A 22,984-nucleotide genomic window follows, 5' to 3' on the forward strand; every position below is an offset into this window, starting at 1 on the left:
CCGAACCAGCAGGTTCAGAGGAAGCTTACCAAACTCTCGCTCTGCGCCCCTGTGACAACCAACCAACCAAGACCCCCCCCCCCCACCCACCCACCCATGCTCGTTGCCTGTGCCTGTTGAGGTGTCCATGACCATGGCAACCTTGTCAGGAACAGCAAGGAGGCCATAGTATTTTATATACCTGTATAAGAGAGCCTGGTAACACTTTACTTGACAGTATTGACATAAGAGTGACATGACACTGTCGTGAACACATGACACCTCTAACCCTAAACCTAACCCTAACCCTAATCCTAACCTTAACTTGTTATGACAAAAAATGAATGTCACTTAATAACATAAGCGTTATGTCATAAACGTTTATGACTTTATGGCATTTTGTTGACTCTGTACTCTGTACTGCAGAAATGCAGTATTTCGGACATAAAAATACGATTGTACTGCACTGTCCTACTGTAGTAACTGCACCGTATTTTGAAAAAACTGCAGTAGCCTATAACTGCAGATATATTGTCATCAACACATTTACCATAATGTTAGCCTTTTAAAATGTTCTTTCATCATCAAAAGTGACAAAAATGATGATGAGAATTGATTGAACAGTTGGTAAATACTGATGGTAGGATTAAATATTGTGTTGATGTCGTTAATTTCTTTACTTTACACATTTTGTCATTTCAGAGTAGGGGAGGTGCAAAATTTTGCACTCTGCAACCAAAGGCAAAATAGAAGAATCACTGAGTGTAGAAATAACAAACTGTGTTGAATTAAAGTGATAATTGTGCATGTCCAGTGTTGGCATAATATATTTTATGCACTTGCAGTTCTGTAGTAGGCTATATCATGGTACATACACACAATGACAGATTTACTAACAGTTCTGGGAACGTGTTGCCAACTCATAAACCACTCTAGCCTACGCTGACCCAATAGTGGGGCTGTTAAGCTCTTAAAATAGAGACGATCTTGCTTTTTATTAAAGAAGCATGACACTTTCAGGGTTTGTCCTTGATGACCTAAGCTTTAATTTAAGACCTGGAGGCATTCTCAGTTTGACCTCTGAGGTCAGATAGAGGTCACTGACCTCTGTAATATGTTGTGACACTACAGGTGAATGGGGTAAAAAAATTAAATAATAGATATCAACATGAAACTTAGTTGATTACTCATGGTAAGCTAAGGAAAACATTTATTGAAAGTTTTTTTTATATGTTAATGTTTAAATATGCAAGGCCATATCTTATAAAAAATGTGCTAATTTGCATACATTTTAAAAAACAAAATCAGATTGTCTGATAAAGCAGGCTCAAAGTATTTTTTTCATTTTGTTGTCATATGAGATGGGAAAAGAATTACTGAGGTTTATGGACATCTACTTCTATAAGGGGACGATTTTACCTTCCTTCGTTTGTGAAAATAATTCTGTTCACAACAATGATAAAAACAGCAGGGGAAGGGTGACATGAACACTTCGAGCAAACAGGTGGCCAATCGGAGATTCGAAACAAACGAGAGACCAACATGTCACAATGCAAAAACGCCGGTTTCCCTATTATATTTACATGCAACTGCGAAACGAGTTTTCCAAATCGTTTTTGTGTTTTTTGTGTAAATGAGGCCAAACCACGTTGAAATATCTGCGTTTTCCCTTCGTGTAAACGGGATCTTATTTTCCCACAGTTCTGGGGTACAGGGTGGGGCAATGGGTGTGGCCTGGGTGTGGTTTCAGAAGTTCCGGCACTTGGGAACCTAAAAGGTTGTGTGCTGCTCTCTCTCTCTCACTTTCTCCTTTGACTGTCCAACAGTACAGAGTGATAAACAGCAGACTCAGTTCTTCAATTGCGCCATTGAATCTTTTCTTGAAGTCCATTTAAAAATCATTTGCTAACCTCAGCTAAAATTCATTTGCTAACCTTTCTTTCTTGGAGTGCTAGCTGTGTGTTACCTGTGTGTTAGGTGTGTGTGTGTGTGTGTGTGTATGTTAATTGTGTGTTAGGTGTGTGTGTTAGGTGGAGGGTAGAGGTCAATGAGGCAAGGAAACAACTTTTTTATCCAGAGGTCAAGATCCCTGGAAAACATCCCCCCTACACAAGCTGCTTTGAGGCAACACATCAAAAGAGCAATGCACCAGGCTAACATATGGAACCTTGCCTTGGTTCCTAGCCCACAGTTACCAAGTCCTTCAGACTGGGGATGGATTGATACAGATGCAGGCTGGCAGCCATGTTGGACAACACTCCCTGAGGCATCACAGGCATGCTATGAGCTTGTGCACTGTGGTTGTAAAAAGGGTTGTACTGGGCACTGCAAATGCAAAAAGGCAGCATTAATGTGCACAGCACTCTGCACATGTGCTGGTGACTGCAGTGACTAAAGCTGTTTTGTAGGCCTTTTTCTTACCCCCAAAAGCTAAGGCCTCTACAACAACTTTCACTGTACTATTTTATAACGCTGATATGTTACCTGTTCAATGTTACTTTGGGGATTTGTGATTGGAGTTCAAGTTGTGAGTTTTTTTTTATAGGAGCTCAAGTTCAAGTACTGTAGGGCTACATTTTTGTCATGTCCATATTTATATGAAATTGGTGAAATGATACATTTTGTACTTGGATTTGCCCAATCATTGGCTCTCTGATTGGCCACCTGTTTGCTCGAAGTGTTCATGTCACCCTTCCCCTGCTGTTTTTATCATTGTTGTGAGCAGAATTATTTTCACAAACGAAGGAAGGGGAAATCGTCAATACCCTGCTATATATGCAGGATAACAGAATTAGATGTTTTGCCAGTGATCTTCACTGCACTTACTATAATGATTTTGACCTCTTAGAGTGCTGTCAATGCTATAGATGAGTTCCTCATGCCCATGGAAACATGGAAAAACATATTTAGTTTACATTTCTATCACATTTAGATCCTAAGATAAACCCATTTCTAATTTCGGGCCAAGAAATTTCATATCACAGAGGTACAGGTGAATTACAGGATAATAGAATTAGATGTCCATAAACCCCTCAGTAAAATTTTTTTAGCTTAACATGCGTAACCAACTGAGAAAGCTTCATGGTGATATCTATTTATTGAATTTTTTTACCTCATTCACCTGTAGTATTATTAACAGACCAGTCAATGACCACTATCTGACCTCAGAGGTCAAACTGAGAATGCCTCCAGATCTAAAATTAAAGCTTAGGTCATCAAGAACAAACCCTGAAAGTTTCATGCTTCTTTCATAAAAAGCAAGATCAGCCCCACTACAAAAGTTCAAGGAGAAACAACGTCCCCCCGTGGCCTAATGCTAAGGCATTTTGCACCAATACACCAGATGGCAGTATCGTACTTTGTCTTCAGCTGTTAAGAGCAAAATTGGAGAGGACGGAAAGAGAGTCAGTAAAAATGTAGACGCTAAAATAGCTCTGACCATATAGCTCTGACAGATCCACGTGCATACCCGTGGAGTCGTGCGATTTAATACGGTATGAATTAGCTACCAGTGGTCTATTTGACTTTCAGCTTTTTAGTTCAGTCTTGGAATATCGTAGGAAACCTAGCAGTATCCTCGCATTTCTTCGCAGTGACAACAACATAAGTTGTATTGGTTTCTTGCTATTTGGGACATTTCTGAATGAGGAATGCCTGTCAGTCCATGCTCATGCTCATTATCTATCCAGACCTTATAGTCTTTATGTTTCCCTTTACTTCATGTAATTGTTTGTAAATACAAAACGAAATTCGAGAGGGAGGCGTGGTATGATATTTGGAACGTAACGGCGTCCCTAAAAGGAATACTCTCCTAATTTGGCTGCAGCTTCCTGCGCTGTCACTTTCACCATGGTACGCTTCTCCCGCGTGTTTAGACAGTATTCTTTATTCACCGCCTTACAACTTCAGCGAAACTGGCTGAACTTCATTCAAGGATCTTTTAGGCACTCCAGCACGAAAGCTGCTCCTCGTTTTACAAGAATGGAGTATCAGGTAAGATAATCTAATTGTCATCTCAGTTGCGTTAACATGAATAGCTATTTTTGAAATACTCTTCGACAACAAAGTTTGAAAATACTCATCCCGCTGTTGGAATAACAGGGAGATGGCTAGTTAGCTGGTTAACCTAACGTCTGGTGTTCGGGAGCCATTTCGTTCTTGATAGCTTAATATCGGATGGGGTTGCATCAGCCAACTGTTTGGATTTGTGCTGCAGCAATGTAGTAATGTTAGCTAACGTAAATAAAGTTGATTTCTCTGGTTAACTTGCAGGCGCTCACGGTAACATTGGTTCTCTTGTTAGCAATCGTAACTTGGATGTTTTTTCTGGTGCTCCAAAAGTCGACATTTAATTCTGATTAACGTTACTGTATTTTGGTCGACAGAAAGTTAGACAATATTCAAGTTATCATGGGGTGTGTAAAATGGCATAGAAGATGATTGGTTGCGCTGCGGCCAACGTTAGCTCATGAGGGATCACCACATATGAGTGAGCCATGTGGGGAAACATGATCTGCGTGTTCTGACATAATTCGTATACGTCGTGGTAGTATAAAAACATGCCGGGTCCTCTCTCTTAAATGGCAAATGTTTATGGTTTCACTGACATCACTACGGAGTAGCAGCTAAGGTTTCATGCAGCTGCTCTGACGAGAGTGGTCCACTCCTATCGAACTATCTTGTCCATGTCCAAAGCTTATTAAACATTAACTAAATATTATGAAAGGACAGACGTTATTGAGTCTTGCAGAAACTAGTTTAGTTCTGTTGTAGGCATGCAAATAGACACGGTCAGCGATTAGAGATTTTGTGTTTGATTTAATTATACTGCTACTTGCTGAGACTGTTTGCACTGGTGAATCACAACATTAACTGTTTGACGTCCTTGTGGCATAATGAGTTGAACGTTGTTCCATAGAGACAATGCTCTATGGGTCTGTTATTGTCCGGGCCCTGAACTCTAGGGCATACAAGTGGTTTGTCAGACGGGTTCAGTGGAATGACAGTGCGACTGTGGATCTACTCTTCCAGGATGCGGTATGCACACTCAACACCCTGCAGACCAATGCCAGTGTTCTGGAGCAGGTGCGCCGGGAGCGAGGACCCCCACAGCACCAGCTCCACGCCATGAAGGGCTTTCTGCAGCGAGCAGGCCTCACGGTCAGTCCACCACTTCTGTGTCCCCTCTGTCCTTTCTGACTCAACCCCGCAGGTGCATGTTAGTATTGTTTCTGTGGTGGGATGGAACTTTAATTATAAGTATTTCACTGACCGCTCACTGAATTTACCCTGGTTAATTAATTGTTAATTTAAACTTCAGCCCAGTGCCTCACACATAATCCCTGTCCTGTGAGTTCATTACGTTAATTGCACAACACATGTAAACACCTGCACGCACACTGATGATCACATGTACAGCCCAATCAAGTGTATTGTGTTTTGCACAGTAGTTGCTAAGAAGTGCTTTATCATTTGTTTTGTATGCAATTCAGGTTGAAGAATTGGACGATTTAAATATTATTCACGTCACTGGAACAAAGGGCAAAGTGAGTTGTGTTTGCTGATCCACACTTCTCTCTGTGAGGTCTGTGTAAGGCTATTGTCTATTGAAGCAGTCCTATTCAAACTGTGTTTCTCCTTAACAGGGATCAACATGTGCTTTCACCGAGCAGATTCTTAGAAGTTACGGGTTTCGTACTGGATTTTACAGGTATTATTTGTTTGTATTTTTTGACCTTCTTTGGAGTAAACATGGCTTGTAGGTGTGTGCTCTATGTTAATCACTGTTCTGAGCTAAGTACGGTACTCAACTTCTACAGGCTCGTATAGGGGGTGGGGGGTGTGCAGATTTGGGATTGTTTGTGGTCATAGTATGGAAAATGTTTAGTCAGGGTTGCGTAATCACGTGTTTGAGTGAGACTGTCGGAGGCGCTTCACTGGACCTTGCTCCTGCATTCCTGCACTTGGCTAATGGCCAACTCTTGAACAGTTCTCTGGAAATAAATAAAGCTAGGTTCAAAAGATAATATCAAAAGGCATCAAAAGATATCAGCAATATACTAATTTCCAGTATTTAAGATCAGCTCATTGTCATGTTACCTCTATATTTCCTTGAAAGGGGGATTGGTGATTGAAAAGGATAGAGGGATTTACTGTTTGCTAAGGTTGCAATTTTTGTTGGTTGTATATCTGGAAGGACTTTACGAACTCTTCAGGTTGTACACATTTTTCATTTCCTTGTGGATTTCAGTTCACCTCATTTGGTACAAGTCAGGGAGAGAATCCGGATAAACGGCCAACCTATCAGCAAGGAGCTCTTCACAAAATACTTCTGGCAGGTCTATGGCCGACTGGACGAAACAAAGGTGGGTGAACTCTGCTTCTTCAGCTACAGCTGTCGTCGCCGCAATCTGTCTTCAACTGATATGAAACAAAGTAAAAAAAAAAAAAAAAAAAAGACACCCACACAGTTTAGGAGAGTGCCTCAGACAAGTAGCTGGGAAAGTATAGATCACTGAGAATGGCTTTGTTTGAAGGGGAGACAAAAGTAGCAAAACACGCACCAAAAAAAAAAAACAAGTAGCAAAACAAGTGAAGCAAAGCAATGGTCTGCTTGCACACCCTCCCCAGAGGCCTTGGAGTAGAGCCCCAGTCGTGGCCGCACTCTGAGGCTAACACAGGGACTCTTCTCCCACTGCTCTTCATGCCACCAAACTCATGGCTGTAACTAATCAGGTTTTGCGGCTAAATGTGAGACGGTGCGTTTAGGGTGCGTTTAGTAATAACGAGTATGCGCTTTCTCATGTGACATCTGCACACTTTCTTCATTAAGTTCAGTGGCCTCAATGGCCCCTTTCCTCACTTGCACACAAAGTATCATTTTGATGTCAGTGGAATGTAGGAGAGACGTGTCCTCACAGTGACCTTTCTTTGTGACTTCCGCTGATCCCAACAGGACTGCCATGGGGGAACGATGCCGGCTTACTTCCGTTTTCTAACAATCTTGGCCTTCCACATCTTTCTTCAAGAGAAGGTAGGTTATTCAGCTCACTTGTCCACATGTTTTTTTTACAATGAGCAGACAAAGATCATATGGCAGGTGAGAAGAATGTAGAGCAATTCTAGTTTTCCCCTCTGTGGTAGTGTTTGATTTTGATATGTGATTTTGACAGGTGGATTTGGCAGTTATTGAAGTTGGGATAGGTGGAGCGTATGACTGCACAAACGTCATTAGGTGAGAGAGGAGTTAATAATGGAGCAGCATTAAACAGTAATGTCTTACTGCCCAACTTGTTTTGCTAGATTTCTTTCCCGCCCCCCCCCCCCCCCTCTCTCTCTCTCTCTCTCTCTCCTTATCGATTGGTTACATTCTTTCTCTTCCATTCCTCCTATGTGTAAGTCTCTGCCTGTCATATGCGGTCCTGCCTGATCCCTCCCCTCCCCCTCAGTGGGTCCTTTGGCTCTGCCCCAGAACACTCATCCCAGCGTGCCTAATGCTGGCTTTGTGTGCACTCACGCTCTCTTGAGCAAACGGCCATTTTGGCCTATAGCATGGCTCTCTACCCTCAACAACTGTACACATGCATCACCTTGTTAGAAGCCATTTCAGGAGAGAGGCCAAGGTGGCCTTAAAGAGACCAAAAGATCTTTTGCCCATGTAGTAGTGAACACTTAAACAAACACAGATGCTCTAGAGCCACATGTACTTGTCGGCGTATGAAATCAGACTACAGAGGAACTGTATTGAATTAGTAGTAGTAGTGAACACTACAAGGTACATGTTTTATTTTGTGAAGTATAAGCAGTGATGGCAATGTAATCTGTATTTTATAATTACACATATTTGTCATTTTGTCAGACAACCATGGGTGTGTGGAATATCTTCCCTCGGAATAGACCACACAAGTATCCTCGGAGACACTATAGAGAAGATAGCCTGGCAGAAAGGAGGCATTTTTAAGGTGTCTTTTTTTCTGATTTTAACCTTTGACCTCAATGTGGTATTGTCTGAAATCTAATGTGTGTTTGTTTGTGACCCCCAGCCAGGAGTTCCAGCATTCACAGTGAAGCAACAGGAGGGGCCCCTGACTGTTCTCCAGCAGCGAGCAGAAGAAATAGGCGTGAGCAGCACTTTTGTGTACTTAACACGAGTAACTCCAGACCAACACTGTTGTGTTGGCCATAGTCCAAGGCATTATTATTGTAACAGGCTGTGAGGTTACTAAATGTTTGTTTGACCTTTGAAGTCACATGGGCTAAGGTTAGGGGTTTGGGTTAAAGTTAGGGATTAGGGTTAGAGTTCTTAAACTTCTGTTACCTCTCTCTCCTATCGCCTTTCATATGATTCATAATCATACAACCAAAAAACATCACCTTGCCATCAGAAGTGATAATGTGGTGATGTATTCTCTCTCTCTCTCTCTCTCTCTCTCTCTCTCTCTCTCTCTCTCTCTCTCTTCAATTCAAGGTTGCTTTATTAGCATGACTGTAGGTACAGTGTTGCCAAAGCACAATTAAAACAGCATAACAATTAGAACATTGACAGCATTAAGGGAAACTGTAACATGGAAAAATTCTCTCTCTCTCTCTCTCTATAGTGTTCTCTGTCTGTTTGTCCTGACCTGACTGAGTATCCTGTAGATGAGGGCGTCCTGCATCTTGGTTTGGCCGGACAGCACCAGCTCATCAATGCCAGCCTGGCCCTGCAGCTCAGCCACAGCTGGCTACAACATCGTTGCCTATCTGGTGTGTGTGCACACACACACATACTGGAGAAAATGCATGCATTTATTTCACATTCTTTTTTTGTGTTTTTTTTTTCTAAATATATGAAACTGTTTTTGTGAATGTATTGTGCACCACCTTCATTCATGAACTAAGTGAAGTGAACTCTTGTCAGCAATATGATAGTGTTCAAATTGCTGCATTATTGGTGAAAATGGCATCAATATTCATTGTACTCCGTATAGAGTGGAAAGCAACCAGACGTTATCAGGTCAGCTTTGATTAATGGTAGTCTATCTTCCAGATAAGCACCTCCCGTTTGCGTCCGTGTTCGGTGGTGTGACCCAGGCCAAAGGGTTCAAGCCCAGCCCAGTCATGCTGAAAGGTGCGTTTCTTTTGTAACACTCATCAAGGCTATCATCCACTTTGATGACATGATGTAGTAATTGTTAATTGTAATAACATTTATTATCTTGTATTATGTGGGAGATTATGAACTGTTCTCTTCATAGTTAAGCATAGAGTGTGTGCTGGTGTTTTAACTAGGTCTGGCAGACACAGAATGGCCTGGCCGAACGCAGACCCTGAGGCGTGGGCCCATCACCTACTTCCTGGACGGAGCACACACCACGGGTAGCATGCTGGCCTGTGCCCGCTGGTTCAACGAGGCTGCTGCCCAGCGCGAGCGGATGGCTGGGTGAGTTCTTATACCTCCTCTGTTCTTCTCTACTGTCCTTCACCTTTCATATGCCATCATAGATTTCTCATTGTTTGCAGCAGCCGTGGCCTACTGGTTAGCGCTTCGAACTTGTAACCAGAGGGTTGCCGGTTCGAACCCCGCCAGTAGGCACGGCTGAAGTGCCCTTGAGCAAGGCACCCAACCCCTCACTGCTCCCCGAGCGTCGCTGTTGTAGCAGGCAGCTCACTGCGCTGGGATTAGTATGTGCTTCACATCACTGTGTGTTCACTGTGTGTTTCACTAATTCACAAATTGGGATAAATGCAGAGACCAAATTTCCCTCACGGGATTAAAGCAACACCAAAGCACTTTTCCTGTCGCAAAGCACACACGCTATTTGTTTATCCTGGCTTTGGAAATAACGAGGTCTACAGACAAGGTAGAGTAGGTTGCGTGATTTTATGAAAGTATGATGTATTGCGACATCAGAAGCAAGTCAAATTTGTAGTTTCTTATGTCTCATTCCATCGAACTACAGATCCGCTACCCGATCTGGCAAACTTGCATAGTGCAGTTATAGCCGATAGAGGGTCGCGAAGAGAATGCAGAAGTGCCGTTCACCCTGTTACGAGTTGATGAACCACTGAAACGATTTTGGAAACAATATTTTAAGGTACAAAAAACTCTTTGGTGTTGCTTTAAAAGGCTCGATGCTGTTTTATGCCCCCAACGTAGTCTTCCAGGCAGGAGCTGCCACCGTCGAAGGCACTTTATCCTAAACCTAACCCTAACCTTAACCCATGCCTAACCATAGCGCCTTCCAGGCACCGCTGCCTTGAAGACAACTTTGGGGGCATAAAACACCAAAAAACGATCAAAAGAGTATACTTATACTTATACTTATACTTAGAGATGAAAGCCACAGGTGCCCAAACTTTCTTGTGGAGATCTATGCGTGTGTTTGAATGCACACCGGTGTCCCAGTTATGAGGCTTATCCCGATTTCTATGTTATTCGGGATATGGTGTTTACATAAACACAGAGAAACCTAGTTAATAGCATGACAAATGCTAGTAGTATCAAAGTTCAGAGTTCTATTACAGTGTCCTCGCTAAAGACTCTTGAGAGTGGTGTTCCATTATCTTTGGTTCTAATCAGCAATCAATCAGGCAGGGATCACATTGGAAATGACAAAGCAGCAGCGGCAAAGCGTAACACAGTGCTCAGCCCATAGTAATTCAAAAGAAGTTCTAAGTTCCACGAATGGTCTACGTTCTGTTGCCTAAACTGACAATTGATGAGTCTTGCGTTACACACACGTAAAGTTGAGGCAAGTTCAACACTCTAACTGTTTGACATTAACGCAACGCTGCTGCTCCAGCGGTTCCGCTGCAGAACCATAGCTAACAGTAGGAAATCCCAGAGGCTGTGGTCCCAGCCTCATGCAAGTAGCGCTCTGCAATCTTTGTTGGCAACTGTCAGATTTCTGGGATCAAATTTAAACATGTGTCTTTTGGAGTCCTCAGGATATGCTATTGCAGAAAAACAAAATTGGAAAACTGATTCATGAGTGCTTAGAGTTCTCAGGCACTGTGTAATGCTCCATCTTAAACTTCAGCTCACCTTTAGCCAAACAACTGAATTGGACCTGGTGTATCAGGTTAAAATAGCTGGTAAAATAACGATCAGCAAGATTTGACACCTCTTTGTGTCCTTGAAGAGAGAATCTTGCAGTCTACCCAGCTCTAAGCCATAGGGGTGTTTATTGTGTTTGTGTCCCTCTGTCCAGAGGTCCAGTGGTGAGAGTGCTGCTGTTTAACGCCACAGGAGAGAGGGACTCTGCTGCCATGCTCAAGCTGCTTGTGGTGAGTTTCCAAAGAACAAAGGCAAAACCTCTATTGAGGAAATGGCAATAATGGTTACATGTGTGGCAAACTAAATAACATGTGCTTCTGTTTCTTGATTTGTTTTGTAGCCATACCACTTTGACTTTGCTGTGTTCTGCCCCAATATCACAGAGACCATTGCTACGTGTAATGCAGGTAAAGACCTTGGACTGGTGTTGACTACTATTTGCTATGTTACTCCTTCTTGTTTTCACTTGGGGGTAGCCTGATCTGTATGTGGTTTGTTTTTCTCTCTTGGCGCAGACCAACAAAACTTCAACGTCTCCGTGGAGAACATGCTGACCCGTTGCCTGGACAACCAGCAGAGCTGGAGGCTGCTGACCGGCCAGCGGCAGAAGCAGCCGGGGGATGAGCTCCTGATCTCGGCGTGCAGCCTCCCCCTGGTCGCGGAGCGCCAGAGCGACTCGCTGGTTTTCCCCTGCATCCTCAGCGCCCTCCAGTGGATCACACAGGGCAGAGACTCCATACTGGCTGATCCGGGCAAGCGGGTCATCCCAGTCAAGCCAAGTATCGCCGCAAAGGCCTCATCGCTCCGCGATGCCACCGAGATCCACGTCCTCATCGCCGGAAGCCTGCATTTAGTCGGCGGAGCCCTCAAACACTTGGACCCTGTGTCTGCCTCTTAAAAAAGGAGCCACAGTATCAGCGGGCCTATTGTTTTTTTGTCTGTGTAAGCAGTGCACTGGGTGTGTTGAAGCACCATCAGACTCTGTCTATTGATAGAGAGATGAGTTACCCTGTCGAAACACCCGTTGGAAAGTAAGAAATGTATAGCACTTAGCATTAACGGAAATGTCTTTCCTATTCCGGTACCCCCTTTATTTCAAGCAAAGCCAAATGGTTTAGTTGGTGCCTTACAGTGCCAACGTAACATATCAAAACCTAACTTTTTCATACTTGAAGCCAGCTGTTTACAGGGACTTTTTGGGGAAAAGGTTTTGTACTCTTAAGTTAAGTGGCATTTGTGCTTTACTGGACCTCAGTAGTTGTATGTGAAGGTGTGACCCTCCTTGTGGAGGTCCTTTTCTCTCTAAAAAAAAAAAATCTCATCATCGGTCTAAGGACAAACTGGTTCATTGCAATTTTGTGTCTGTGCCAAAAGGCAATGAGTTGTATGAATGTGGATTTTTGTAATTGTATTTTGTTCAGTACAGCCTTCATGGGTGATTTGTATTGTGGAAACCCACTGTCCTTGAAAAACCGCTAAAAGTATTGTTGCAGTGATATTCCTAGCTGTTTGTACTGAATGACAATTTTAATATAATTGTCAAGGTGGATCATATTGTATATGTTATTGGTATATAGAGAGACTAGTCTGACTGACTAGTGATGTCTTATGCTCCCTTTAGTGTACTACGCAGGTAGTACGGTATCTGCTGAGTACACTTTCTGTTGTACAATTAGTTTACACACATTTTGCCCTACCACCAAATTGTGCTTGTTACCCACATAGAAATCAACTTAGCTTTTAAACAAACCTCAAACAGGTTGTTTTGGGAAATATATTTGTTCGGAGGGCTGTCCAGATTTTGTTCTGACATTGTTGAGAATGAACCTGCTCTGAGATGTACTTGACCACACTTCCACACTGGTGTCATGTACACGTGTTCCCTAAGTAAGCCACCAGTCAAACATAGTAACATTGCGCACAACAACGTTTTAATTGTCTTGAATTTGGGATCTAGAGTAGGTCAACTCTACACTTGTATTAGACGAGCCCAGTGAGTGAGTGAGGTAATATGGGAATACTTTGAGGATGGGATATGTTGTAACTCACTATGCAACTGAGCATTGTCTGAAAGGTCCTCACTTAAATTTTTAAAAAGATGTATTTAATGGTATAAATATATGGGTGTAGCTCTCATTAAATATTTAAACACTAACTATTTTGGTCTCTTTCTATGTCCATGTTTGAATATCACGAGTTGTAATAACCTAAATAGGTAAAATATAAACTATTGTAATGAAACTTGCAATAATTTATGATTGTGTAAAACATGCAGAAAAATACATGTCCTTATATTTGCTTAACTTTACGAAAATCGTCAGATCCATGGCACGGTCGATTTACAGATATACCTCCTTTCCAGAGTATGCGAGCCTTGTCTGGACTGGCGTGTTTGCAAATAACGACCAGTAGGGGTCGGCAATTTGTTTTAGTGTCGACATATCGGAAGTGAACAGTGCTGGACGAAGAAACCAACAAGGATGCAGCGAGAGAAAACCGGAAACTCCGGCGCCGGCGATAAGTATGAAAAAACTACATATTTAAAACGTTTTAACGTGTGTTGCCGTTATGTGTAGATATTATATCCTTCCATGTACAAAACAATGTAGGAAAAATGAAAATCTGTCAGTTAATAATGACACAATGCGTTGTTTTGCCCAACTCCACTGTCCTACAGGCCCGAGCGGGATGTCGCCATCATGTCCAAATACTACGATGGGGTCGAATTTCCCTTCTGTGACGAGTTTTCAAAATATGAAAAGCTCGCAAAGATCGGTCAGGGCACGTTTGGGTACGTCTAAACGCATGTTTGTTTGTTCGTCATGAACACAACATTTGGCTTTTCCTTAAGTTCCTTCGTTTAGTGGTTCTGATCTGGCCTGCGCAGTAGTACAAAGCCTTGACGTAGTCTGTACGCTAACGTTAGCATGTCACTGAAGCCAGTCAGTGATAAAAGGATTAACGTTAGGATTAGCTTGTCAGATCCAGTATGATGCATTAAACCAAATGCTTGATGTGCCTATTCCATTAACTCCGCTTAGAATGGAGTAATCAAGTAATGTTATGTTGTCAACAGTCCATAAAGCACTACCAGGTTACAATGTAACGTGACATGAGAAGTGGCATGCGAAATTAAAGAGGCTGTAGCTAACGACAGAAATATTTGATAAAGTCGATTTAAGCCATTTATCACAGCAACGCAACTGTTTTTCTCATGTTAGACATTGAAAAGCTAACCATGTCTAATGACACCTCGCTGTTTGACTGTTTCCATATTGCGATCTAGGGAGGTGTTCAAAGCCAAACACAGACAGACTGGAAAAAAGGTGGCCTTGAAAAAAGTGCTCATGGAGAATGAAAAAGAAGGGGTAAGACTATGCTGAACAGTAATGCACATTGAGGTTCACACACACAAACAGGAGTAGCATCAGTCAGTCTGAATGTGACCGTGACAACAAAGTCATGAGGTGAAGTCATGCCTTATTCTGCTTTTTCTCCGCAGTTCCCCATCACTGCTCTTCGAGAAATCAAGATCCTACAGCTTCTTAAACACGAGAATGTGGTGAACTTGATTGAAATCTGCCGAACAAAAGGTGAAAGACTTAACATGTTCACCAGCTCTCAGTTTTTGAGGGTGTAGTCATCATTTCCAATAATATGAAAATATTGCTCACTGAGGAGGTTTTTGACTGCTCTCCCTTACCATAGCCACTCAGTTCAACCGATACAAGGGCAGCATCTACTTGGTGTTTGACTTCTGTGAGCATGACCTGGCCGGCTTGCTCAGCAACGCTAACGTGAAGTTTACCCTCGCCGAGATCAAGAAAGTCATGCAGATGTTGCTGAATGGACTTTACTACATCCACAGAAACAAGGTAAGATATCCTTTGGCATTGCTGCTATTAATTTGTGTTCAGAACACAAATTGCTCAACCTTGTGTCAGTTTACAGAGCTGTGCAGGAAGATGTTTTTTTATGGTGTTCTCATGGAATGGAGATATTTGTTGAATGTGACAAAAAGTGTTACAGCTTAGACATAACTTAGACTTGTTGATGGTACCTGAGAATTGCGTCAACATGACCTAGATCCGAAAAAGCCACTTCATTTTCACCCTAGTTGGTATCATAATTTCCAGTGCATGCAAACCATCTAATGGGATATGTTCCCTCTACTGATTAGAGAACTTGATTAAAGCAATGGAAGGTATTAACATGAGAGAGTGTTCTGGAAGATGGCCATGAAGCTGCCGGTCGGATGGGCTTTGATTGAGGCTGTATGTGGCTTAATTTGATTGGCCTCTTTCTTAGATCCTGCACCGGGACATGAAGGCGGCCAATGTGCTCATCACACGAGACGGTGTCCTTAAGCTGGCAGATTTTGGCCTGGCCAGAGCCTTCAGCTTAGCCAAGAACAGCCAGGGCAACCGCTATACCAACCGAGTGGTCACCCTGTGGTACCGGCCGCCTGAGCTACTTTTGGGTAAGCAGGATTTCAGCTGTCTGCTCATTAAAGATGGGTTGACAGAGACTTTGTGCTGAGTTGTCTGAGTTGTTTTGGTCCAGTATAGATCTAAATGGCTTCTATTTAGCCATTCATTATTTGTATTAGTTGAAGAGCAGAAGTTAATTGCTGCTGCTTCTATTATCCTGTATGTAATTGAATTTCCATACCCCAATGTGCTTTCAACAAGTTTACACTCAATAAGGATACACACAAGAATGTGTCCCTCAACAATCATTTTTAAATGTTATGTTTGGTGTGTGTACTCTTGCTGAAAGCCATGTGTAATGTGTGCAGGGGAGCGAGACTACGGCCCCCCCATTGACCTGTGGGGTGCTGGGTGCATCATGGCGGAGATGTGGACCAGGAGCCCCATAATGCAGGGCAACACGGAGCAGCACCAGCTCACGCTCATAAGCCAGCTGTGCGGATCCATCACGCCAGAGGTACCACCACTTTCACTTCACGCTGCTTCATCTCCGTGGGCTGTTGAATTGATTTTAGAGCTTTCAAATGGATTTTAGAGCTTTCAAATGGATTTTAGAGCTTTCAAATGGATTTTAGAGCTTTCAAATGGATTTTAGAGCTTTCAAATGGATTTTTCCTTCCCGTATTTGGACCACACACTCCATGATTGACCGTAGTTGGAATATACCTCTAGCACTGCACGTCTTGTAAAGATCAGAATTAATTTAATGTGTGATTGCATAGATCCTGATACTGTTATCCTCATTCTGTTTTTATCCATCCCAAAGGTCTGGCCAGGTGTGGATAAGAAATATGAACTGTATCAGAAGATGGAACTGCCCAAGGGACAGAAGAGGAAGGTGAAGGACCGACTGAAGTTCTACGTCAAAGACCCCTATGCCCTGGATCTCATAGACAAACTCCTCGTCCTCGACCCCAATCAGCGAGTAGACAGTGATGACGCCCTCAATCACGACTTCTTCTGGTCTGACCCCATGCCTTCTGACCTCAAGAACATGCTCTCTACGCACAACACGTCCATGTTTGAGTACCTGGCCCCGCCCCGGAGAAGAAGCCATATGCCCCAGCAGCCGGCCAATCAAAACAGGAATCCCACGACTACAAGTCAGACAGAGTTTGATCGGGTCTTCTGATTGGTCGTCTGGCACTTACGTACTGCTATTCCTGAAGAAAAACTCGACACTGTTGTGTTCCAGTTGGTTCTCCAGCTGGGTGCATCCTAGACCAAACCTCAAAGACAAAAAAAAAAAATGTGAGCCCTTTATGTTTTTCCTCGCATTTCACCCGACCCATGTTGGTTCAGTGGGTGTAAGATATGAATTTTTCTGTGGGCAGCTGGGACCCTTACTGACCCAGATAGAGGTCTGTCGTAAATGTCTCTGAAGATCTCTCGACATGGTGACTCTTGGAACAGGCAAGCTCAATAAGAGGCTTGCCGTCTACTTGGGAGGAGAGACCACAGGTGCAAAGTGTGCAGTGGCCTACAGGGTGCTACGGAAACATTATGTGACTAACCTAGCAGTGCTAAAGTCACAGGCCATTGTGGTCAAGTCAAAACTTACATTGCTTGTTGTTTTTTTTTATTTTGTGTATGTTTCTTTTGTGTTTATTTTTATATTGCTTTTAAAATGAAGATCAGAGTTGTTCTGGGTTTGTTTCTTGGTGTATGTGGTACTTCTGAGTATAGTACACAACAATAAACCTCCAGATACAAATCTAAGGCTCTTGGATCTTTTTTTTTTGCTGAAGCATTACAACCAGTTAGAGCTGTATAGTACAACCTTAGTCACAAGACAATGTTTTGAGCAGTTTTGTAGATGTTGATGACTGTAAAAAGTATGGGTGGTTTACACTTAGTCAAATGAAAAGCCTATTAAAATTCGAAATAGGGGTTAACATTTACCCAAATGTGGTAGTTTCTTAGTGGACCTGGATGATCATCAGTTAACCCTTAAGGGAATGTTGAGAAATGAACGTTCTAAAGAATATCTGGGTTCATTGAATTCAACATAGAATTTTAGAACCTTCAATTGTTGCGGAACTTAGAATGTTCAAAAACCTACACCTTTAAGGGTTTTTAAGAGTGCAGTTACTGAGCCACTTTGGTTTAACCCTTAAAGGTGTAGGTTTTTGAACGTTCTAAGTTCCGCAACAATTGAAGGTTGTAAAATTCTATGTTGAATTCAATGAACCCAGATGTTCTTTAGAACGTTCATTTCTCAACATTCCCGTCACACCGGTGTGACGGTACTCCTTTAAGGGTTAATTGCTTCAGAATGTGAGTGCATAATGCCATACAAAAATATACATTGTTTACATTTATTGTTGGATGTCCACTGATGAGCAGGTCTTGTATTCTCACTCTCCTTAATTCATCACACTGTTCAGACCCTGCTGCCTGTCCTGCTGCTCTCTCTCTGTGCTGTATGTTTTGTGCTGCTTGCTCCCTTCCTAGTCTGTGCTCTTTCTAGTCTGTGTCTTGCTGCCTGCATTGTCCCGTGGACTTCCTGTGAAGCTATTTGCATGGCATTTTCACCAAATTTTAACTCAGATAATCAATCCACCCAAAACAATCCAAACATTAAAGTCCATAAGTAAAGTTATGTGTAATAAAGTGACACAGGAAAAAAGTATTGAACGCACCTACTGAAACTTAAATACTTTGTGGAGAGCCTTTATTTGTAATGATAGCTTCAATACATTTCCTGTATGACGAAACCAATCAGCCACAGTATTCAGCTGTGATTTTGGCCCATTCTTTTAAACAGATAGTCTTTTAATCTTGAAGATTCCAGGGTTCCCTCTTGTGAATCCTGATATTTAGTTAACTTCCAGAACTGTTTGATTGATTTCCTTTCTCTGAAATCAATTGAGAGTTTTCTTTGCTGTATGATTTGGATCATTGTCCTGCTGGAAGGTCTAGCCATGTCTCATCCTCATCATCCTGGTGGATGGCAAGATTCTCCTAAAAAAAATGACTCCATTCATCATTCCTTCAACTGTATGAAGTCTGCCACTGCCATGAGATGAAAAACAGCCCACACCATGATGCCTCCACCTCCAATCCTCACTGTTGGTATGGTATTTATAGGGTGATGTACAGTGCCATTCCCCTTCAAACATGGTGTGTAGTATGACATCCAAATAGTAAAATTTTGCTCTCACCTGACCAGACTACATTCACCCAGTATTTCATAGGCTTGTCCAAATGTTGTGTAAACTTTAAACAAGCTTTGACATGTTTTTTCTTCAGCAATGGAGTCATGCGGGGTGAGCGTGCATAGGTGCCATGGTGGTGGAGTGACCTATGATTTTCTCTGTAACATTCGGACCTGCTGCCTCCAAGTCTTTCCAGAGCTTTCTCCGAGTGGTCCTTGGCTCATGGGCCACTCTTCTGACTATCTTTCTGACTTCCTAGTCACAATCTTGCGATTAGATCCTGTGCATGGCTGGTTGATGATGCATTGATGTTCCTTCCACTTGCAGATAATGGCCCCAATGCTGCTTACTGGAAGATTCTGAAGTTTTGAAATGCATTTGTAATCGGTTCCATTGATATGTTTGGCAACAATAAGGTTGCGAAGTTCTTGGGTAAGCTCTTTCCTTTTACCCATCATGAAATGCTTCTAGAGTGGCATCTTGATAACGAAAAACCTTTTTTTTTTTATAGCCCATCAATATGTACTTACCCAGCTCATATTAATTTGCACTGATAGGAGGGATAATTACTCTCTAACTACTTATAGATTCCAGCTCGTTCCTTGTCTTGGTGTACTGCTTTTTACTTTGGATCATTGGAAGCTTGCATACTCCAATGATCCAATTTTGACACCTGACATAATGGAAGAGTTGCTGGTTTAAGCCGCTGAGACTATCCATCTATTTATATGATTTGAGGATGACCTGGAACCTCATGCAGTTAGTCCTGATTGCTCAGAGGTCATAATCTGTGCGTACGTCAAATATAGCCCATCCGTTGACTCCAGCACGCTGTTCAGGTGGGCACCCAAAGTCGGAGTTGATTGGTTTTGGTGTACACACTCGTCCTTAGCTTGCACTGTCATCTCATCCCATGGAACTTAATCTCCTTATGGTTCTAAATGAGACTACACTTCCTGCAGTCCAGCCTTAATTTGGACTGACAGGGCTGCAGCAATGCTACAGTGTTTACACGCCGCCTTTGTTATCCTGTAAACGTAAGGGGACCACAGAGTCATATCCGCATCATTTTTTTCCACGTGTAAAGGGTATGTGGAAAAAAGACCTTAAATAGAGGGGATCCAATAATCTTTTTCAGAACAGTATTGCATAATACTTTCAAGGAAAATGCATGAAGCTTCAAAATGTTCAGTTCTTGCACATAATAAAGTGACTGAATAATTATATGGACCCAAAAGTTAACGGTTTAATGTTGTAAAATCTTGACCCTGTTAACAGCTGTTACCTGTTGGTTTCTTAATCGTTTAATTAATTTAGTCACACTTACTCCTTTTAAAGAAGCTTTACATCCAGGTCTTGGTGGTGTTTGGGGTGCCAACTGCTTCAAATGTACCTGATGTCTCCATGAGGCATACCATTGATTCTTAATTTAATCAAGGTTACTTAGAGATAAAAGTTGTTAATAAATATTGTTGAAAGTTGAAAAAAGTCATCATTGGTCTTTGTTTACCAATTTATTAGTTGAGCACCTATTAATAATAATACATTTTCATATAATGAAAGTAATACCAAATTAATTGAATACAAACACACACACTACTTAATTTTCCAACTCCAAACATTACCATTGTGCAACAAATTTGTTAATAAGATACTTTTGGTGTGTTTATTTTGAAACAGTTGTTTATAATAGCTTTAACACACACATAATTCACATATAATCTCATTCTCCATAGCTGGCTCAGAGCTCTAATCCAGTTTGAGGCACTTATACTCATAGACCGTGTTTAAGACATTCCCACCATCAGAGGAGTCATTGCAGTTATTTGTAAGGTTTCACCTAACATCTAATTAATATTATATCATATTATTTTATACTGTTTAAATATGTATTATACTGTATGGGCTAGATTTACCTCTGATATAAAATGTCTAGAGGCCCAAAGTCCACACAGATGTCATTCAATGTGCTTTACATAAACAAAAGTAAACAGTAATAGCAAATAAAGGTATAGAAGGGCAATATTCAAAGAAAGTTAAAGATTATAATGAAAAAGAAAACATAAAGTGCACAAGGTGAAATCATTTAAAAAAAAAAAAGAATAATTAAAAAGGCAAAATAAAAGACACAAGGTAGAATAATTTTCAAAGCATATTCAGAATTTGTAACTCAGTGCAGTTAGCAGAAAGCATCTGAGAACAGTTTGGTCTTAAGTCTAGATTTAAAACTGGCTACAGTTGGGGCCTTGAAGTATATTGTTACCAAAATTCTAATGCTAAATTTAAAGACCTTAAGATCCCACATATTAATCAGATGGACACTACAACTGGACATGAGTGGACAATCCTTTCTGTCTACCCTCACGTTCTAACCTCCATGCTTTTACTGACCGTTGTAAACTGGAATAGACGCTGTCCGGTGGGTTTATTGCACCACAACAATAATCAGCATTAGCTGCTCATTACCCCGTAAAGTCCCGGTGGTCCTGTCTCCGGACTAGGACAAAAGATGGACTCTGGCCAATACTATGGACCGGACACTTTTTTTTGTATAGGATTACTGCATGACCATTTCATCCGATATTTTGGTTCCGTAGTTGGGAATTCCCCAGTTGGATAAAAACTCAGCTTACTGAAATGATTTGTTTTCGCTTTGATTATTGTTCCTAATGATAACCTTTAATGAGGAGAAGTTAGGATGAAAATATATATAGGGAGGACATCATCTTGCTGACTTAAAATAGAGTATTGCTGTAACTGCTATTTTTTATTGAGATTCATTAAATGATCATAACATAGGTAAAAGATAATGCTGTATAAATATAGTTTAATGATACATTAATGGCTTCCAGGGGTTCCGGCACTGGGCTCCACTTTCCTATTTCACTACATAAAATAAAATCAATTGATACTAATGGGAGGGGATTTCATGCTATTGTTAATACACTGTTTTTCAAAGAAACAAATCAATGTGACCCAACAATAAGCTTCCCATTTTCTGATATACTGATGGTCTTGTTTATATCCATCAGTTAAAAGCCAGAACGTGCGGCTCCTGCTGTGACAAACCCACATGTTGCTGCACGCAGGACTTGTGTGTCAGAGGGAAGTCTCTGTATCTACTTCTGATGCCTACGCAATTTTTCAAGGACAGTTCTCACAGCGTTCTCCTGTACTGTCCTCCCTACTAAGCAGCGACGCGTGTCATTATCTTATTTTGCACACTTTGCCCTCCCATGTACAGAGAAGAAGGGAAAAAAACATGACTCAAAACCTGATTCAGCAAGGGACACTCCATACTATTCTTGCATGTGATCTTCACCGTTGTACAAAACATCTTAAAACAATAGATAACCCACATGAGTAAGACCATGCCTTACTGAAACATGCCATGCTCACAAAGCATTACCTAAGCACAGCAAAGCAAAACACCCCCCCCCCCAACATCCACACACCTACCCACCCATCTAGAGTCAAGTAATTATATTTTCCTTGGTTTATCCGTTGTCGTCTTCTGGGATGGAAGTCAAGACAAGCAGGTCTATAGATCTGATGAGCATCTATTGTTTGTCTGGCTTGACCAGTGGGGAGGGGCCTTCTCTGGGCTCTTGAGTGATGGGCTGCTCGTGGTGCCGGAGAGGCCCCGGTCTGAGGAGCGAGCTGTGCTCCTGTCCCTGGTGGCACTAAGAGCTTCAACTCAACCACTGCGCAGGAGTCCCATTGAGTAAGAGACTGGGATTTAGAGGGAGTGTGGCTGTAACAAGGTTGTACTAAGTGTGTTGATCTGCGGGGAGTTAAGTCCCCCCTCACACTCCCTCACACCCATCTCACTGGTGCTGCTGGCCATTTCCATGAATGGGGCATGAAAACCCGGAGTGGACTCATCTCCCCATGACATGGATCCAGACTTCAGGACAATCCCATTAGTATAGAAGGGCACAAGTGCATGTAACACACTCAAGATTCTGTGTGTGAACTCAACTGCTAAGTGTTGTATTGCACTCTTAATACACACTGTGGGAACTTGGGAGTTTTTGTTTGGTGATGGTTTGAATCGGATGCCTCCACGAGAGTCACAATTGGTCAGGGTTGCCATTTCAGCGTGAGGTCAGCCAAAGCCAGTCAGTGAGTGGACCCACTCTGGCAGAGAGCGCGCCTGGGTGGGAGTCGTCCCCCTCCACCCGCTCCGCACCGCTCCACTCCGAGTTTTCCCCACCTCTCTTCCTGGGTGATTACACAGCCAAGCTCTGCCTGTCCAGGCGGACACTGCCGTGGTGCTCATTAGTGACCGAGCATGGGTGCCTGTAGCACGCAGAACA

The 22,984-nt window shown here is 42.2% G+C and overlaps 2 protein-coding genes across 2 annotated transcripts; both read left to right on the top strand.

Moving 5' to 3' along the window:
* The first annotated feature begins 3,363 nt into the window (after positions 1-3,363).
* On the top strand, positions 3,364-13,172 carry fpgs (folylpolyglutamate synthase). The gene is made up of 15 exons (XM_042059014.1): positions 3,364-3,972; positions 5,011-5,139; positions 5,472-5,525; positions 5,625-5,689; positions 6,230-6,344; positions 6,935-7,012; positions 7,152-7,213; positions 7,838-7,940; positions 8,022-8,099; positions 8,577-8,724; positions 9,008-9,088; positions 9,250-9,400; positions 11,172-11,247; positions 11,358-11,424; positions 11,533-13,172. The coding sequence occupies exons 1-15, from the start codon at positions 3,829-3,831 to the stop codon at positions 11,913-11,915; spliced, it is 1,734 nt and encodes a 577-aa protein (XP_041914948.1). The 5' UTR covers positions 3,364-3,828; the 3' UTR covers positions 11,916-13,172.
* Positions 13,173-13,418: 246 nt separating this feature from the next.
* On the top strand, positions 13,419-17,221 carry cdk9 (cyclin-dependent kinase 9 (CDC2-related kinase)). The gene is made up of 8 exons (XM_042059027.1): positions 13,419-13,538; positions 13,695-13,808; positions 14,304-14,385; positions 14,520-14,610; positions 14,726-14,892; positions 15,326-15,497; positions 15,816-15,964; positions 16,274-17,221. Exons 1-8 carry the CDS (start codon positions 13,498-13,500, stop codon positions 16,637-16,639), a joined length of 1,182 nt encoding a protein of 393 aa, XP_041914961.1. The 5' UTR covers positions 13,419-13,497; the 3' UTR covers positions 16,640-17,221.
* Positions 17,222-22,984: the final 5,763 nt, after the last annotated feature.

This window comes from Alosa sapidissima, chromosome 13 (genome assembly GCF_018492685.1).
Source record: "Alosa sapidissima isolate fAloSap1 chromosome 13, fAloSap1.pri, whole genome shotgun sequence".
Taxonomy (NCBI): Eukaryota; Metazoa; Chordata; class Actinopteri; order Clupeiformes; family Clupeidae; genus Alosa; species Alosa sapidissima.

Bases quoted from the DNA above. Each gene is read 5' to 3' on its own strand.
- fpgs (XM_042059014.1), top strand. From the start codon at position 3,829: ATGGTACGCTTCTCCCGCGTGTTTAGACAGTATTCTTTATTCACCGCC. The intron at 5,690-6,229 runs GTATTATTTGTT...TGTGGATTTCAG, and splicing joins TTTCGTACTGGATTTTACAG to TTCACCTCATTTGGTACAAG. The intron at 7,013-7,151 runs GTAGGTTATTCA...TGATTTTGACAG, and splicing joins ACATCTTTCTTCAAGAGAAG to GTGGATTTGGCAGTTATTGA.
- cdk9 (XM_042059027.1), top strand. From the start codon at position 13,498: ATGCAGCGAGAGAAAACCGGAAACTCCGGCGCCGGCGATAA. The intron at 14,386-14,519 runs GTAAGACTATGC...TTTTCTCCGCAG, and splicing joins TGGAGAATGAAAAAGAAGGG to TTCCCCATCACTGCTCTTCG. The intron at 14,893-15,325 runs GTAAGATATCCT...CCTCTTTCTTAG, and splicing joins ACTACATCCACAGAAACAAG to ATCCTGCACCGGGACATGAA.